The 19,563-nt window shown below is 41.9% G+C and overlaps 1 protein-coding gene across 1 annotated transcript in view; it reads right to left on the minus strand.

The window, feature by feature from the left end:
* Positions 1-6,162, minus strand: part of pcloa (piccolo presynaptic cytomatrix protein a) — a 59,233-nt gene extending 53,071 nt beyond the window's left edge. The window contains exons 1-4 of the mRNA XM_035679814.1: positions 5,886-6,162; positions 3,274-3,782; positions 2,640-3,088; positions 33-1,073 (exon numbers count right to left, since the gene is read on the minus strand). Coding sequence (XP_035535707.1) covers positions 33-1,073; positions 2,640-3,088; positions 3,274-3,782; positions 5,886-6,097 — 2,211 coding nt within the window. The 5' untranslated portion in view covers positions 6,098-6,162. The remainder of the gene's footprint in view (positions 1-32; positions 1,074-2,639; positions 3,089-3,273; positions 3,783-5,885) is intronic.
* Between the last annotated feature and the right edge of the window lie 13,401 nt (positions 6,163-19,563).

A 19,563-nucleotide genomic window follows, 5' to 3' on the forward strand; every position in this document is an offset into this window, starting at 1 on the left:
AAAACAACTGTAGTGTTAGTAAGGTTTCTTACCTCTCCTAAATGGGGAGTAGGATTAAATCCACACAGATTGCACACTTTCTTCTTGCACTCAGTGCAAAGGCTGTAGTTGGGCGTGTCTGCTGATCCAACGTTCAGCTCCACATTACAGAGAGGGCAGCTTTCCTTGGTTGTTGAGGCTGGGGCAGGTGCAGGTTTGGCTGCTGGAGCCTTCTCTTCCTGCTCGACAGAAAGGGTCCTGGGTGGTTTCTTGGACCTAGCAGGTGGGGTGTCAGGAGCAGAGTCCGAATCAGGAGGAGACCCAGGAGGAGAGAAGGGGGAGTCAGGTGGTGAGCCAGGGCCAGAATCCGCAGGGGAACCTGGTCCAGAGTCAGCGGGGGAATCTGGTGGTGACCCAGGTGGAGAATCTGCTGCCTTATCATCCTCTCCAGTGACAATATTGGTGGCCGAGCTCAAGAGCGACGATCCAAAGCTGAACATCTGAGAAGCAGCAGCGGGAGGTTTTGCTGATTCTGTCAACCCTCCAAAACCTCCAAACAACTTCCCAGCCACTGACTCCTCCTGCTTTGGCGCGGCCTGCGTCTGAGGCTTCGCTGAATCCATCAAACCCCCAAACCCACCGAACAGTTTCCCTGTAACGGACTCGGAAGCTTGAGAAGCAGCTGCAGGAGGTTTGGCAGAGTCTGTTAAGCCTCCCAGACTGATACCTCCGAACCCCCCAAAGAAGCTGGACTCCTGTTTAGCTTTAGCTGGAGACTGCTGGGGAGTGGACCTTTGCTGAATAGGGCGACCTGTCTTGGGGTCAATTTTGGGGGATCCGCCCACTGAGGAGCCTGGGGAAAGCGGGCCAGGAGAGGTAGGACCTGGGGATTTCTGCCTGGGTGTGGTTGGCGGCGTTAACCCTTGGTCACCTGTGGTACTCTGCTGCTTGATCAGCAGCTTGCCAGGCTTTCCAGGTGCCTGTCTCTGGGGCGAGGGCGGGGCTGAGCCTTGTTTGGGTTTTGTCATGCCAGGGGGATCCATACCTCCCATTGCTCGCTGCATCTGGCAGTTCAGACACAGCCACTCTTTACCCTGTGCATTAAACAAACGATGAGTTAGATTTGACTGGAACAGATTTCCACAATGTTATGAGCACAGACATCAATGGCATGTGTAATTATAAACATTATATACACAGGCAAGCATAACCAATTAAAACCCAAAATAACCATTTTCTTTTTGTTTAGCGTAAAAAAAAACAAATTCAGAGACATGTCCATTAATTAGTGTTTCAAATGATGTTGAATCCCGTTTTCCCCAGCCAAATTGCTTCTTATAACATGAGAGAATTCTAATCTGGCAACAGTTACATAAAACACTAAACAGTCAAAAAAGAGGCAATGTTAATATTCCTTTCTAATTAAATTAAGATGATTTTTTTTTATTTCTACACATGATTGTTTTAAATTCAGCAATAACACAAAGTTTGTAAACCAGGGAAATATTATCAACTGTTAGCAATGGTTGATACATGAATGCTGTTTGTTCTTTCATTTATCATAGGTACTGTATATGTTAGACCATCATAAATGCATTTCATTGCCTGCGCTGACCATACAGTATATCTCAACACCTGTTTCCAAAAGAGCCTGGCACCACACCACAGTGCTCTTTGTTTGGTGTACAGGAAATCTCCTTGGTTTCCACTGTGTGCAAACCAGCGTTTAAAAAGGGTCAGTGTTGACAGTTTGATTACTATCTAGAACAGAACAATGTGTGTAATTGTGTGTGTTATGGTACCTACTGCATATAATCTAAACAGAAATGAGGTCAATTCAATCAACCTAAAACGTATACTACATGGTAGTATAACTGCTGACAGCATTCAATTTAAAGAGATATTATTCTGAAGTAAAAACCCCCCAAAAAAAAAAACACTTCCTGAACTGATCAATCTGCTAAATAACTGACCCCAACTGCATAGTACTATCTGCACAGTAACAAATCCCAAGAAGAAGCTCAAGCAGAAGGAACCAGTCAATTTGCTGTGCAGTAATCATGGCCCACCAGCATTTACCGTCCATGTGTGACGGAGTGTCCTCACAGGCTGGCACAGTATCTTCCTGTGGCCATGACATGAGTCACCTTGATCAACATTCCCTGGGTCCATATGGTCCCTCTGTTCCTCAAATCGTGTGCCACTCTTATGAGCTACACTCCCTTCGCCAGGCTCAGAGAATATGCTGTTAACAGGCCAGTGTTGGATTTAACTATACAGTAAAACTGTAGTATACATCGTAACAAATTATTTAGTCTTATTTTTGAAATCTTATTGTTGTATCTATTTGAAATATGAAAAACCTTTATTTTTGCAGTGTAATGTGGACTGAGGAAACTGACTGGATAATTTTATATTTCACACCCAGACACTTTAATAATGTGTGACCTTTCCCACCCTCTGCCATTAATAACATGGACTGTCTGAGTATTATTAGATAAATGTCACTATACCAGACCACAACAGCCTGGAATATTGTTTTGGATATTTATCACTTGGCAAACTGACAGTCGCATATAAAATATGTCATTACAGGACCTTATTGAAGTAATCCTAAACAAAAATAAAGAAAAAGAAAAAGAAAGTAATCACTGTCTTACCGCTGAGTCTGGGGGGCTGAATCCACAGAGGCTGCAGACCTGGTTCTTACACTCAGTGCAGTTATTGTAATTAGGCGGGTCCTTAGATCCAGTGTTAAGCTGGGTGGTTTTACACAGTGGACATAGTCCACCTCCGGGCTTTCCAGCCCCCTGCTGGCCAGGAGGCCCTCCGCTCTTGGCTGGCTCTCCAGGATGAGCCCCAGGACCTGGTGGTCCTTGCTGTTTAGGTCCAGGCTTCCCAGGTCCTTGTTGAGGGGCTCCACCTTTTTGCTGGGGAGGAACACCCTGTTTGGTGCCTTGACCTGGTGGTCCTTGACCGGGTTTGGGGGCCTGTTGCCCTGGGGGTCCTTGGCCTGTTGGTCCCTGGCCTTGCCTTGGGGCCTGCCCAGGGGGTCCTTGGCCAGGCGGACCCTGGCCTGATTTGGGCCCCTGGCCTGGTGGTCCCTGACCTTGCCTGGGTCCCTGCCCCAGGGGGGGGTCCTTGGGGCCCAGTGGGCCCATGGGCCCTGATTTTTTGGGCCCTGGGCCTGGGGGGGTTGGGAAACCCCCTGGACCCTTGCTGGTCCTGGCCAAGGGGGTCCTTGGCCAGGGGGAGCCTGGCCTGATTTGGGCCCCTGGCCTGGTGGTCCCTGACCTTGCTTGGGTCCCTGCCCAGGCGGCCCTTGCCCTGGCTTTGGCCCCTGTCCAGGAGGGCCCTGACCCTGCTTCTGAGGTCCTCCCTGTTGTGGTCCCTTTGGACCTGGCCCTTGCTGAGGGCCCTTGCCTGGTGGCTTTCCTGGCGTTGCAGATGCATCTTCCTCCTCCTCGTCCCCAAACAGTCCAAACTTGGGCATGTTGACAGAATCGCCCATGGAGGATATGGAGGAGGAGACAGAAGAAGTCATAGATGACACGGCATTGAGCGGGTTGGCCCCGCTGAGAAAGCTGGAGCCAAACATGCCGGATGACTTGGTCTCTGGGTCTTTTGGCTCCTGCCGGAATCTGGATTCAAAAAGGCTGAGGGATGAGGGGCTGCGGCCCGGTGTGGGCCTGCCAGGTGGACCTTGGTTGAAGGCGTCTACAGTGCGACTCTTACTGAGACCTGTAGGGCCCCTGGAGGCCCCTACCTGCTGGGAACGCTGCTGGGCATCAGATTCTGACGGTCTGGAAAAGAGAAAAAAGAAACAGAGTTTTTGTTAGTAGTGTTATTGCTGTTGTTCATTTGTGTTTACTTTGGCAATGTGAGAAAAACGTATAAGCCAAGTCCACACCAACTCTCTGCTGACCCAAAGCCAAAAGAAGAACAACAGACCTCATTGAAAACAAGAGTACAAGACCGGATAGTTCTGAAATATACTGTAGCTCTTTTATCAGCCACATCCTTTTTATTTGTCATTGTAATGTATTTGGTCATAATCAACTAACATTTAAATCATGAATACTTGAACCTCAGTGTCTCTCTCGGCTGAATCAAATCAAACAAAGACAAAAAAAAAGGTCCCTTTTTCCAAAAGACTATTAATATTCAAACAACATTGCTTCGGGTACCTTCTAAGTCCTCTGCCACTACTGTAGCTTCATTGCGCTAATAATAAAGGTTAAGACTATAGCACTCGCTCTTTGTGATCGAAGCGCCTTTTCAACACATCGGTGAACACAAAATGTGTAGCCAGCAGGCCTCGGGGTAAAGCTGACAGGAAAGTGAATACCGCTGAATGACACGGCGTATAGATCACTGAGATAGAGAGGGAAACGCTCGGCTCCATTGGGGGTAAGCTGAGACATCTTTGTTAGCACAGGCTGAGCAACATATGCAACCTACACAGGCTGCCTCGGCATAAGCGTTAAAGTCAAACGTTTGATCCTCAGAGGAAACGCATCAACGGGCTAATGGCTTGATTGGATAATGCTTTGTTATTGTGTGATGATGTGTGTACACAACATAGATGTAGTGGTTCTTCTTGTTTGCAACTCCCTGATGCTCCTGCCCTAAGATGTCTGAGAGAAATGAAATTCCCAGGCAATAAAGTTTAATGCTGTAATGAATAAAGCATTTGATTATTTTTTTTACAACGCGCACTGGGTAGGACATGAGTTTACAGGGTGAGAGCCCGGCTAACATTGTGAGTAGTGGTAATGCCTGCTATTGGCCAATCCACTGCAGCGTGTGTTTCAGCACCACGGACAGCGACTCATTCCAGCACTGACGCCTCAACAGCAGAAGATCAAATCCGAAATCAGAAAGCAGCAGGAGGGAAAGTCTATGAGTGATGACATTAACGCTGCTGTTCTATTTATAGGCATATTAATATTGATGCACCCCTCCCCCAATATCTAGCTCAGATATAAATAACAATTCTCCCCCCAATCGGAGCCAATTAGCAGTGCCGCACATGATTTCCCTTGATCAAGATATCGAGGAATGTCTTCCACCGTTATTTCAACTGAATTGTTTGAATCTTAAGCATTTTGGACTGGAGTTGGCAGAATATTGTTGTCATTGGCAGCTTTCTACCTTCCTCTCCATCCCCAACAAACCACATCTCCCACACACCTGATTCAAATCTTCTAAATAACTGGGGATATTATAAGAGGGGAAACACAGCTTCTAATGGTGGCGGATTTGTTAAGCTCGGTGTCAAGGCGTCGTTGAGATGAAAAAAAAAAAAAGAAAAAAACACTGGGCACGACGGATTTTCTTACCCAGCAGGCATTTCGAAAATTTCGCACAAATACTGGAGGTGTGTCTCTTACGCTCTGATCTCACACAAGAGGCACAAACCGCAGACACTGAGCCAAACAATTCCCCGATTCTGACTCATTTCAGACGTTCAATCGCAATAAAATCGGAGTGTTATTGAAACCGAGGCTTGTACATCTGTGCAAAAAAAAAAAAACTGCAGACACACAACGTTCAAAGCGAGAGCCTATCAACTGGAGGTGCCCGGGCAATATCAGAGCTTGCATTAGGAGAAATACTATATTTTTCTGTCATGCGGATCATCAGATGTTAATAATCATCCATTATAATTAGCTCTAAGAATGGGCTCGTTTCTTGGTGCGGTTGGGAGGATTAGAAATGGGCGTGAACGAGCTCCCTGCCTCCTTAAAGCATCTTCCAAAGGATGCTTCACAACAACCACAACACATCCACGTCCCTCTCTTTACGCATCACTGCCTGGTTGCTGTGAGTATTTTAAGTGCATCCAAAAAAAAAAAAAATAATAATATATATTACTGGTTTAAAAAAATAAAATAAAGCCCTGCCTTCGTGCAGCTGCTGCGCCCCCGGGCTGCCTGCCTTGCGCCCTTGACATCGCCGCGGCGAGCTGCCTCCTCTCCTCCTCGCTGAGTTCACTCAGGTTGACCGGAGTCCCTTCGGGGACCCGGACGAAGCCGCCCTTCCCGTCAGGTGCCAGCCCCTCTGGTAGTCCAGACGGCGGCCCTTCGCCTCCTTCCAGGCTCGCTTCGTTCCCCATGATCGACCCCTCCCGTCCCCTGTATTCGGATCAATGCACGATCCGAGCCCCTCTCCGCGTTTTTTTATGTCCAAAGAGCGCAGCGAACACGGCGTTGCTCGGTGTCTCGGAGCATCTCAGATGATTTATTTTCAGTGGTTATTTTCCTTCCCTGTGCTGTCTTTCCATTTCCCTCGTTTCTCCTTGTTTTTCCGTGTCGCGCATCTCTGCAGCTGTACACCACAGTTACCACAGTTTTCCGTGAGGGGGTCTCTGCTTTACTATTGCTCACACTTACACAAGGTGGTTTCCGCTAGATTTAAAAAAATAAAATACAAATTTACCGACACTAATGTAGGTAACCAGTTTTGTGCAATAGAAAAACACCTCAACTATAAGGCAGAACCTGCGATTAAAAGTCGTCTACAAATGAGTTATATGTCACAAAAAATAGGTCACATCTTAAACCGGATCAGAGGAAAGAGTGGCTAGTCTTCATTTAAAAATCTGGACACGGTTATTTTTATTTTAAGGCTTTTATTTTGAAACCAAACTTGTTTTACTTCCGTTGTTTTCTACGCAACGCTGGTTGTCTTGACGCAGATCCTCCAGCAGCCTCTCCGCTCTCCTGCTCAACGCGCATGTTCCGCCTCTGACAGGTGATCAGAAGACATCAGCGGAGGAAAATATGTTTTTAAAGGGGACCAACTCAACTAAATGTGTCTTTGAAATGGTGTTTTGATTCTTTAAAAGAGTCGAGTCTGAGCGGAAGGTGGGGTCATTAATGCTTTTCTTTTAGTCCTTTACTGGGTTTCTGATTTTAGACCAGGAGAAGATGTAAATACTGTTTGTGGGTCAAGAATCTGGGGCTCCTGAGAAAGGCTTGAGGAGGTTCATATATACTGTATGAACATACACCACACCTCTCCAGTCTCTCAGATATCAGGCATAATAACTCTGTGTGTATCCTTGCTGGCATTCAGTTCACAAAGCAACGAAAAAAACATCAGGATTATTTTAAAAACCACACAGGGTATATCTAATTTTAGGGGGAAATTGCCGCCATAAAATATTCACAAACACAGATAAGACATCTGCGAAGGTCTTCAGATGACTCATAACATGAATAATATCTCATATGCTTCGTTTTTCTTTTCAGCTGGCTGTTGTAAGATGTCTCATATTATATCTAAAGCCTTTATATTCAGAAATATGTTAATGTACAACTGAAGGCTGGCAGAAGCATGTGGGGAAATCAGGTTGACTGTAGCCAGATAAATCACAATGAATTCTTTATCTCCTCTCCTTCTGTGAAGAATTGATTGCTGGGGTTATCGTGGAGAACACTGCATGTGATGAAATGAGCGTAATATAAAAGCTTGTTAATAAAAAGACAGCTATGTTGCATCTTTAAAACATAACAAAATCACACACCCCAATATAGATCCTGGAAACAAAATGATACAGTACAATTGCATTACATCAGCCCACATGCTGAAATTGACTGCAAAACAAACCTACAGTATGTTTAGCTGCACTGTACTGAGGATATGCACAACCAGTCACCAGACCCAACGAGTAGGATATTAAAATATGTCGGCTCGGCTGTACATCAAGCAGATATGTTGCACTATGACAGCCAGTGCTCATTTGCTGCGTTGTCTGTGGAGCTCTGGGGCAGATGTGTCCTCTGTGCACCCAGCTCAGAGCCCTCAATACCTGGGCAGGGGTGGAGAAGCGGACTGGGTGACTAGATTCTGTACCAAGGGGAACCCAGCCAGAGACCAATACTTATGTTTTTCCATACTATTTTTACCACACAGAAAAGCTTTTAAATTAAAAGCATTAAGGACCAGGTGACACTAAAGATCATGTTTGATACTAGTGTATTCTCTGTGTGTCTTTGCTGTTGTGTGTTGTGAGTCTAACCAACTAGCCTAACCAAAATAGCAAAATTGGAATCAATACGGTAAATAAGTAAATGTTTGTGTCTTTTGTTAAATAGATCATTTGACATTTCTTGCAGAGACATAAAAGAGACGATTGATACATCTTTCCACTTCCATGTTTTCACGGTAAATATAACCATAAGATGGTTAGCTTAGCTTAGCATAAAGTCTCAAGGCTGAGGGGAACTTAGGTAACAAAATCTACCAATTAGCACCTCTAATGTTTGTTTAATCCGTACAAGAGCCAAAGTGTAAAAAGGATTTGTGGTTTTACATGTGCTGGATGTTTTCTTGGCAAACCAAAAAACACATTGTGTCATTTTTATACTTTGGTTTTTGCACAGATTTAACAAATAAAATACAACATATTAAATAGTGAGCTTGAGGTGCTGGTAGACCAATTCTAGTGCCAGTCTAGCTATTTCCCCCTTCTTCCAGTCTTTATGCTAAGCAAAGCTAAACATCTCCAATCTCTGTCTATGAGGAGTTATGTGCTTTACTATTTCTTGCAAATACAGCTTTAACACTGTAAAAACAAGTTTCGTTTGTCGTCAGCTTTAACAGTGTAAAAATGTGTTTGAACATGGGTTTATTTGCAGGAAGTTACTGCATTAGGCCGACACAGCGCAGCAAGAAACCCTCACAACATTTAGGATTAAACATGTTGAATAATGAGCTTGGTGCTTGCTCATGTTTTTTATTTCTTCCTTTGGACAGCGTGTCAAACTATTCCTTGAATGGAGGGGAAAACAGTCATATGGTATTATGCTGAAGACGTTGGTGGGTGTTGCAGCCACAGGGTTCAAATCCCACCTCCACTGTCACCCTCACTGTTTCCTTTCATGCTTTGATTTTTTTCCAGCCCTCATTTCTATTTTCTTTATCTTCACAATCTCATCTCCTTGACTTTCCTATGTATACTATATTAAGTAATTTCCCCACGGGGATTATTAAAGTATTAAAGTATTTAAAGTATTTCTGATAGATATGCCTCATTTTTTATACTTGTATCCCTCTTTCCTCTCAGTCTTTGTCCCTCCCTCCTTCTCCTCCTCCTCCTCACCTTAGAGTATGTGTATGTGTAGGCAGAGGTGAGTGTTGGTTTCTGTCTTTAGTGATAAACGATGGTAGTGTAGCGCTTGCTCGGCTCCTCCCCTTCTTCCCACTGATCGCTGAAGCATGGCCTGATTGTCTGTACGCTGTGAGGCGGAAGCAGCTCGTACATGCCCCCCCCCTCTCTCTCCCTCTGTATCTCACCCACACATTCACATAAACACACTGACTGAAGCATCCAGTCATGCAAAGCAAACGCAGTCACCCAGACAGACAGACGGACAGACAGTCGCACAAACACACACAGGTGTAAACACACAACATCAAACACAGGCCTGGAGACAAGCGCTCTCTGAGGCCTGTACAAACCCAGCAATTTACACACACACACACCTGCATACAGTGTACACAGAGCAGACTCACTAGCACAATGCTATCAGGGCCCTTTAAGCAAATTTCTGTTAGAGTAAACAAAATATTGAACTTGTATTTGTTATTTAGATGTATCAGGTGTAAAGAAGTACTCAGATCCTGCATTCAAAATCCTGCTTAAATAAATGTATTACAAAAGTAAAGGCCCCAACTAGACTATGCTTTTGTTTGCAAGGGGCATACGCCAAAACAGAGGGAAACCACTGGTTAATTTGTATTTTTTCGGATCATCATGCCTTTGTTTTACGTGAAGTCTTTGTAACTCGTAACAACAGCTGTCAGAGGAAAGTAGTGGGGTAAAAAGTACAATATTTACCTTTTAAAATGTAGTGCAATATAAGTATATTCAGGTAAAGTACAAGTAAAATAAAACTCTATTTAAGTAGAGAATTTACATTCTGGTCAACTCCTCTGCAGAGCATTTACGCTTTGTGCGAGATGTATTTGCCCTGTGAAGCCTGGCCAATGTAACTTGAGTCTGGTAACCAGATAAGACACACTGCACTGTGTTCATTAAATTTGAATACTCAGTTGGGGTACGAGGCAAAGACACAAAGGCCGGTTTCTTTTGCTGCAGAGTTCAGAGGCAGTTGAACTACAAAACTCAGCTTTACAGCCCTAACACAATCTTCTTAAATACAAAAAGTTACAGGTTTACTCAATGAGACACTTCACCAAAGACATCCCAATAGATCTATGATACTTTTGAGACATAATGTAACACAACAACTCCTTTTCCCCTGTAACATAGTTGAGTTATTGTCCAACAAACTACTTGAACATTCCCCAGAGAGCTTTACCTCCATAATATCTTCTTCTTTTCAGAAAAGAGTGGTTACTTCTCCAAAAGACAAGCAGAAAAAGAGTTACATACCTTTAGTTTTGTGCAGGAGTGTGTATCTGGTGATATCGTTGAAGGCTGAGGTAAGGTAGCTCCCGGTTGACGTTGTACTTGAAAGTGATGTTTAATTTCTGGTATATTAGGACTGAGCCTTTCTCATCCCTATTAGCAACCTGGCACACGGCTAATTCCACCCTCAACGCCAATTTCTCTTGACCAGCGAGACGCTGCAGACTAAAAATACCTTTAAAGTCACAGAGGCTTCCTTTCCCTTCCTTACTCAATCTTACTATCTGGTACATGCATGCGCACCGGCACACGGGTAGGCATGCTTGGGTGCACCTGCTGCCAACACACAAACACAAGCACTGACACAGACAAAGACACACTCATGCACAGACATAAGAGGTCCCTCTAATCCTCTTTTATTCTGAGGGATAGGCCAATCACAGACTGCCCTGTACTGTAAGCTGTTTTCTTGTACACACAGTGCATGAAGTCCTGCTGTAACTCTCTGCTGTATTCGAGGGTCAAGTTAACTCACTGGCAATCAACTAAAAAAACAAAACAAACAAGCAGAAAAGGGCAAATCAATTATTAATCTCTCGCCAAACTACATTTTACCCTCAGAATACTTTCTCTCACAGCAGCCACAAAACGCCCCTAAAAGCAGCATTGAGAAGCCATAACACCACCATCTGTTGAACCCAGTAAACACAAACAAGGGAGGTGGATGACATAACTAAAGCATTACAGAAAACATATGGTTTCTCTGCAGTATTTGAGAAATAGGCCATATATCTTTCACGTAACATGGAGTGGCAGTTTCCTTCCTGCTGAATTCTCTGTGAATAATGTTCCTCGCTCCCTGAAGACACACAAAAGGCGCCTGATTCAGAGACGCGACACAATGCCGGAGTTATACAAGTCCCTTTTGTTTCTTACAAAAACACAGCAGCACAAATACAAGGCCATGGGCATACGGAGTCAAGAAGACGTATATGTGCACTGAGCTGACAAACAGCTTGAATTATGGTGTCTCTGAGATTTTAGGACCTGAAATGTGTAAAATATCACCAACGTGCTGAAAGAGAAATCACACTTTGCTTCAGTACTCTGGAGGCTTAACAGCCTTTCTCCTGCCACGTCGCCCTCATCTGCATCTCCTCATCACGACCGGATTTACAAAAGGTGCATGAAGTCACTAAGGGATCATACTGCTCACCTCTAATTCTCTTGTCAGTCTAAATCACAGGAAGTCCTGAGATAGTATCTTTCAAGGATAAAGATTATAATTTTTAGACAGTGAAACAGATCTGAAATCAGTGTCCGTAGGATTTATTTTTAAGGAGGTTGTTATGATGCTTAGGTGAAGGGCGTGGGAAGGAGACGTTAACTGGTGACAAGACTGTTAATAGGATTTGCTGGTTGCTGTCTAGAAGCCAATCTCCAAAGGCACTAGTCCAGTGGCTGATTGATGTAAGAGCAGCATGACTAACAGGGGAAACAGTGAGGCGTGAGAAAAAGTAAAAACTATCGGTGAACAAATAATCATAGTTATATATTTTTGAAAAACCCTATGTAGCAACAGTAAAATCCCTGATTTTAGCAATTTCCACTTCATGCTCAGTTGGTGCAATGCACTCTTTTCTCTCAGCACTTGCCAGAGATCATTCAGATAGTGTTGCACTGTCTTGTTCCTTGGAAGTTTTAATTCCTGAGAGTATAACAGTGATTTTCTTTGTCTTACAATTTTTGAATTGAGGCAGCTCATGCTAATAACAAGGTTTTCTACAGTGTATTCCTCACAAGCTGCTGCCAGAAATGAAAACACATCACTGGAGGATATTTCTGGAAACGCGCAGACCCACAGTAAAACTTTAAAACTGCAGAAAGCCTTAATGAATGGACAATATATTTGTGGATTTGTAGATACCTTAGACATTTTGGGAAATAAAGTTATTTGCTTTCTTGCAGAGAGTTAGATGAAAAGATCAATATCACTCTCATGACTGTATTAATATATATACGTTAATATATTAATCATGAAGTCACCGCCTGGAAACTTCCAGCCTGGCTCTGCCCAAATGACCAAAAACATCTACCAGCATCTCAAAAGCTCACTATCAACACAGTATATCTCATTTGTTTAACCCAAACTGTAAAAATGACACCTTATGGATTTACTGGTGATATGTGTAATCTTTCTTGGCTGGGCCACTTTCTAGTGTAAATGACCCCAATAGTGTGTTGATATGTAAAGACTGCCTTTTTGCTTTATTTGTTTTGTTTTATCCTTTAAACATGGAAGTACCACATTTTGAAAGGAGTTTTTCCAAATATGACACATAAGGAATTGGAAAAAGTAAACAGTACAGTACATAGCTCACAGAGATTAATAATGCTGAAAGGGGAGAGTGTAATTTGAGTTCTTCTTCTCCAGTCGAAAGTGGTAACAAAGGACATTAAATCAAGTTAAATATCTGTGATTATTTTGAGTTTATTGTTGTATTGAATTAGCTAACAGTTTGTTGTTACGGTCCAGCAGCATTAGAATTTATTCACTTTCCTTCTGTTTACTTTTCTATTCAGCTGGTTATTGTTGGCTAAGTGCTCAAAAAAACAAACTAAAAAAGGTTTTTCAGTTTTTAAAAAAGATTTTTTATATATATCTTTAGTTTCTTTTGTCAAGGCTATTTTTTTCATCTGGTGTCACAGTAAGGTTGCCAGGCAACCAGCAGAGACTCCAGGAAGTTTCAGCTCTTGGCCAAGAAATAGTCTACCACATAGCCCCCCATAAAACCACAGCTTTTCCTTTTTTGTATAGATTAAACAAACAATATGCTACATATTCATTAGTAAACATGCTGGTTTGTAGATGTTACCTTTGGACAGAGCCAGTCTGGTTGTTTCTCATCTCCAGTCTGTATCCTAAGGCAAGCTAACCATCTCCAGCCTCTAGTGCCATATTCAACATACATACATTTTCCCATATTTCCCAATAAACATTCCTTTAATTTTAAATTAATGAAAACATTCTCGTGTTATTATTATTAAATCAATCACTATAGTTCTTGAACAGCAACTAAACAATGCTGTTGCTCATGTAACTGCCAGTGGTGATCTGTAATTGCTATATAAATATCTAAACTATGTAAAACAGCTCACATCTGATTTATGCCTTGCATTTCTGTTTGTAATTTTCTTGGCAGAAATGTGGCTTTTGAGAAAAACCTTCAAAAAGCATGGCTCACCAGTATAATGGATTGTTCTATGTCTTCTTCCTCCACATCTCCCACTCTCACTCCACATTCCACTTTCATTTTTCTTAGTGAATTGACAGCAGCTGACATCTTAACTAATGCTGCTCCAGGATCTAATGGGCTGATTCATCAGTAGCGGAAGAGGACTGGGAGTAGTCCTTTAGAGAGGAAAAAAGCTCATTTTAGAAGGAAAGGGGATGAGAGATAATGCCAAAGTAATGTGGGTTTGGATGCCGATCAAGTCATACAAACCCCTGCAGTTCATGAATCATTAACAACACACACCTGTTGTCAAGGTAGTGCGTCATAGCCGGTGATGTCATCACTTTTCAACAAGGGGGTAAGTCCCTTGAGTTCAGCTAGACTTAACACAGATGAGTCACACTGAAGGCAAATTCAAATATGTGCATCTACATATAAATACACAAATACATTATAAAGCTAAAAAGGCGGTTACATAACATATTCTTTTGGGGAAATGTTCCAAATACTGCCTTAGCTTTAATACAATCTTCTTTCTTGGCTTGTAATGTTACTAAGGTAATGTTTGGACCAGAAAGCTTTAGCAGTCCTTGATGATTTGCCAAGTCCTTGAATGTAAACCCTGGAGCCCAGCAGTGTGAATCAGTATTCTCTCCAGAGACAGACAGGAATAGGTCATTGATCACCTCATCAATCCCAAGCAATCAGTGAATGGAGAGTGTATGAGGTCAAACGGGTGTGAGTCAGTTTATATCTGCGCCTGTGCAGCTGTGTAAAGTGTCTCTGTTTATGACTCCCAACCTTGTAGCTCAGTTTTAAGGAGGCGGGATCACAGCCATAAATCATGGCTTCTTAACAACAAACAGGGAAACAGCACTCCCAGAGGGTACTGTATATACAGTGAAACCCCCAAGGAAAATATGTGCAGAGAGACAGAGCGCTTGGTGTAACTAGTATTTGAAAATTAAACATGGCTGGGTAGCTTTTACTTTAGTCCACATAAATATGTGTTGAAATGTAATGGATCTTAATTGCTATCTTTCATCAAATTGTTATTATAATAAGGGGACAGTGTGTAATCATTGTTGATAGAGGGGTTGTTCCTTTTTTTTTTTTTTTAAATAGACAGACTCCCCTCCATTTAGCAAAAAGTACAAATACGTAATGCTCCCCCTTTTCTGTCCATCAGCTGAGCGTGAGTGTTAAAGAGGCACTTCAACAGGCAAGGGAAGTTAAGAATTATGTAAAATATGGGATCCGGCATTTTTGGAGCTTGGCCTATATATAAGGAATAGAAGTCAAGATATCTCAGCCTCTATTGCATCAATTTCAACCACTCTTTTTTATGTGTCTCATACTAAACCACCCGGCCAATAAAAAGAAACTCATGTAGTTCAGCTGAGCATTGTTCGACCCCACAGGGCCTTATTTTAATTTCTAGTGGAGATCTCAAGCCACCAAATATGATGTTGAAATGGACAGTGAACATCAATGCCTAAAATATTTTAACACTAAATATTATGCTTAAATGTACTTTTCTAGACAATCCAGTGAATGCAATCAGTGAGGAGGAAGATAGAGACAAGATAGCTGCTGCTGGAGAACACAGTTGTGGCTCAGTGGGGTTCAATCTTGATGGAAAATGTCATCTATCATCAATGAGAACTGCTCTGTATCTGATCCCTCCCTGGTTGCCATGGTTTCTGCGGCAGTTACCACTCACCTGCAGGGTTCCTATGGGATCACTTGATGATTAGGGCATTGCACATTACAGTTCTTTGCAGTACAGTGGAGCACACCTACAAAGCCTACAGTTGTGAGCTTCCACATGCATATGGGAACATTAAATGTGTGTGTAGGTGTGTGTGTGTGTGTGTGTGTGTGTCACCGCTTTTCACAGCAGTTTCAGCTAAACTTCAAGGGGAAAGGGTGGATGAGAGTTCAGGAGCCTCATTTTTAAAAATGTACTTATTTATACTTAAACTAAGACTTAAGATCATTCAAATGGTGTGCTTACATTTGATTTATGAAAGATACTGAACATAAAAAACATTTACCCTTTATGCAGGTTCTAAAAAGACCATTTAACTTAAAACTCCAGTGTCTAACAATTGGGACTTACTGGCAGAGATAAAATATAATATACGTTTTCATTAGTTATAATCACCTGAATATAAGAACTGTTGTTACCTTAGTATTAGCCATTATTATGTGCAGGGGGAGAAGGTCCTCTTCTATGGAGTCCGCCACATTGATCCACCATGTTTCTCCAGTAGCCCAGAATAGCCAAAGCCAACACTGGCTCTCCCACTCACACTTAGAAGGCTGAATTGTATTCAGATGGCTGTAATTTGCAACTTCACCAGTAGATGCCACTAAATCCAACACACTGGTCCTTTAAAAGTGATGGCACCTGCCTTAAAATCAGCAATTTCCCCTTATACAGTGTCAGCACAAATTAGGGCTTAGTCAGGAATAGCCGTGGTTATTTATTTCTAATTTGACACACTATTTATAGAACATCGTATCCTGTTTTTAATTCAAAACACCTTGCGTCTGGCAACCCACATCTTTAATTGTCTTGATAATTCCTATCCCATTGTTCATAAAGCTAATGCAAAGATCACCACATGCTTGCACTGCACAACTGCAATACCCCTACATAACCATCAAGAAAATCACTTATGTCATGTCTAATCATGTCAAAGTAAGATTTTATAAATTACTACTTATAGGTGGTTTTAATACTTTAGATCACAAGTGTGTTTTATAAATGAGGCCCCTGGTGTTTTACAGATGTTTTGACATCAGCACAAAAAGGAAAGAGGGGAGCTGGAGCTTACAAGAGAAACAAGGATGACAGGAGAGATGGAGAGTGATGGAGAAAAAAACTAAAATACAGAATAAAGGAAAACAGGCTGGATGAAGCCAAACTATATATTCTATATATTGAATATACTGTTAGTGGTAGAGAGTAGCAGTGACTTCAGCAGCCTGCGTTGTCCTGCTGTTGACCTAAATCTCCTCCTCTCTCCTTGCCCACAGTCTTGATTTCCCACAATCCCTTGGGCTAGCTCCTGGGCAAGAAGGAGTGAGTCAGAGCTTTTGAATAAAGCCTACTTTCAGAGTCGTGAGGAGCCCTGGACATGCATACACACATATTGCACACGCACACACACACACACACACACACACCATATTTAAATAATGTGTGTTTAGCTGAAGGCAACATGAAGATTTGTTTGATATCAATTTCTCTCTTTTTCTCTCCAGCACACAAACACAAACACACACACACACACACACACACACACATTCACACTGTGACATACTGTAAACAGTGAGATGTAAATAGGGGACTGATGTCCTCTGACCAGGGTGTTGGGATACAAATTCAACCAATCCGATGTCGTATGCTGCCGGCCGGCTGATATTGAGGAATCGGTTTGACAAATTTCCGAAATCATGCCTTTCAGAATCCTGCCATTGGTTAAATGAAAATGTGAACTGGCAGTTCCATCTAATCTCATTTTAATACCTGATGAAAATATTATTCTAATTTAAAAGACCAATTTTAAAACATTGTCCACCAAACCGAAGATAAAAAAAGTCTATATCACATGAAGTTTCGTTAACAATACAGCAAAGTTTAGCAGTGAAATTACTTGTCAGTTGAATTTCCTTGCAATTTGTCCTACTCATTAGCTTTGTCAACCATGAAAATTAAGGGGAGGGGGGATTTGTTTTTTTGTACAAAATAATGTAATGTAATTTTGTTCTATAACACACAGATAGATGGTCCTGTAAATGACACATCTTTGTTGCTGCAGCTTCTATTGGTTGGTCATGTCCGTCAACTACCTCCCTTCGTCGGTACTATTGTACAGTGCAAAATAGGATTTTTTGTTTTTTACAATGGAGGGAAAAAATCCTTTTAAAATAAGGGATTAATATTTTGAGAAAAAGTTGTAACGTTAGTTCAAGAGAAAAGACTGAATATTATAAGAGAACCCAAAAAGCTTTCATAATTGTAACCTTATTCTCCTTCTCCCTCATAATATTATGAATTTATTCTGAAAATCTCAAATGTGCAATGGCTCAAATATTGTGCCATATATTGGACAGGATAAGGAAAAACATCTAAAATCTAAATACATTTGATTTAGAATTCATTTAAATACTGTTACTTCTATTATTAATAATAAGCCTTTAGATTGCTGAATGCACATGTATCATGTAGCAGCTCATTTTGGGAGCTGACTGTTGTTGAAATGAAAGTCTGTTCTTAAAAACAAAATCTTGTGCCAAACAGAAATGTAGCTCTGAGGAGCAGATCTGAGAGGGGGCATGAAGACGAAAGCACTTGAGACCGTGAAGAAGCTCCCCTAAAGCAAAGGACACAGTAATAAAACCCTCCAACATAATGGTCAAGACATCCCCATTCTACAGCTGAAAATGTGTATTTTTAAGAAACACACTTAAGCACACAAACACACAGGACATTCAAGGACAGTCACCATGGTAACAGGGCCAGCAAATTTGTAACACGTGTGTGAAACTTGAGGGCAGGGAACATGATTGCAGCACTCTAATCACTTCGGCTGACAAGCATGTCCGCGTGCCCACACGCACGCACACACACACACACACACACACATCACAGTTTGTGAGGAAGGGTAATTGTGTCTGACTGTGAAAGGAAGGCATTTCTGTAAGATTATCACAACATGTTAAGATGTTACAGCTTCCACTTAAACCTCATCACAAAAAGCGTCGGATGGGTTCTGACAAGCAGGCTGCAGAGGCCGTTAGACAGCAGTGACCTCTGGTGGTTCTTCATGGGAATCATCACATTCTCTGTGAGGCATTTCTACCTTTATTACAGTATTTAAGGCCTTTTGCATGCAAATGGTTGATAAGAAGAGAGCAGGTTTTGGGCTTTCATTTGTTGTTTGGTTGCAAACAACAAAGCTGATATGAGAATGTATATAAATTGTTGTTTGCATTTTTTTGTTAAGTATTCAATTCAATTTCAACTCAGTTTTTTTTGTATAGCGCCAATTCATAACAAAAGTTATCACAGGAAACTTTTCAAATACAGCAGGTCTAGACTCTGTCCCTTATGAAATTATATACAAAGACCCAACCGTTCCCAGTATGATGTTAATAACTGAAATATTTTCAGAATATTGCGTTTTCTTGTAGTACTTGAACATTAAAGTGGCCCTCCTGTGAGATGAAAATACCAGCAATGGCCTAGAGCGAGTTTTAACCCCCTGCTCTAGTGGTATCTAGCTAGTAGATAGCTTTAGTTTCATTTGCCAAGCTTCTGAAGATATCCATCTCTGTGTCAGTACAATTGAAGTGAATTCATTTTCGCTGCACAATAAAGATAACATTTTAAAAATGTAACAACAAGGAGCTTTCCAGTCTTATACGATAGACCTTTTTCACAGCAGCCATTTTGACTTGTCATAGCAGGAAAAGCACAGGTGAAACTAATTTCGTTAACACCGTCTCAGTTCCATCAAGTGTCCCAGTGAGCCATGACAGTGAGGCAGCATGCACAATACCAGAACCCTGAAACAAGCTGAACTAAATGGAACGCAGTCGTTTCTAATGTTATCAATTTAACACGCTTTTCTTGCTATGACATGCCAAAATGGCTGCGGTGGCAAGGTCCATTTATCATGATTAGTTTGATAAAACAACAAGCTTGCTGTGATAAATTGCCACTGGATATACTTTCATTCAAAGAAATTGTCCCTATGAAAACTGTTGACAGCATATTCTGTGGATTATCCGGGGTAAGCGGGACAGTATTTCTGGAAAGATACATTCCTAATGATATTTCATTCAGGGATGGCACCAGCAGGTCAGCGTTTTCACTTATCCAATAAAATATCTCAACATCTACTTGATGGATTACCACAAAATTGACCCATGCAGTGAGGCTCAGTCCTTACC

This window comes from Morone saxatilis, unplaced genomic scaffold (genome assembly GCF_004916995.1).
Source record: "Morone saxatilis isolate NCDOM2014 unplaced genomic scaffold, NCSU_SB_2.0 Contig10, whole genome shotgun sequence".
Lineage (NCBI taxonomy): Eukaryota > Metazoa > Chordata > Actinopteri > Moronidae > Morone > Morone saxatilis.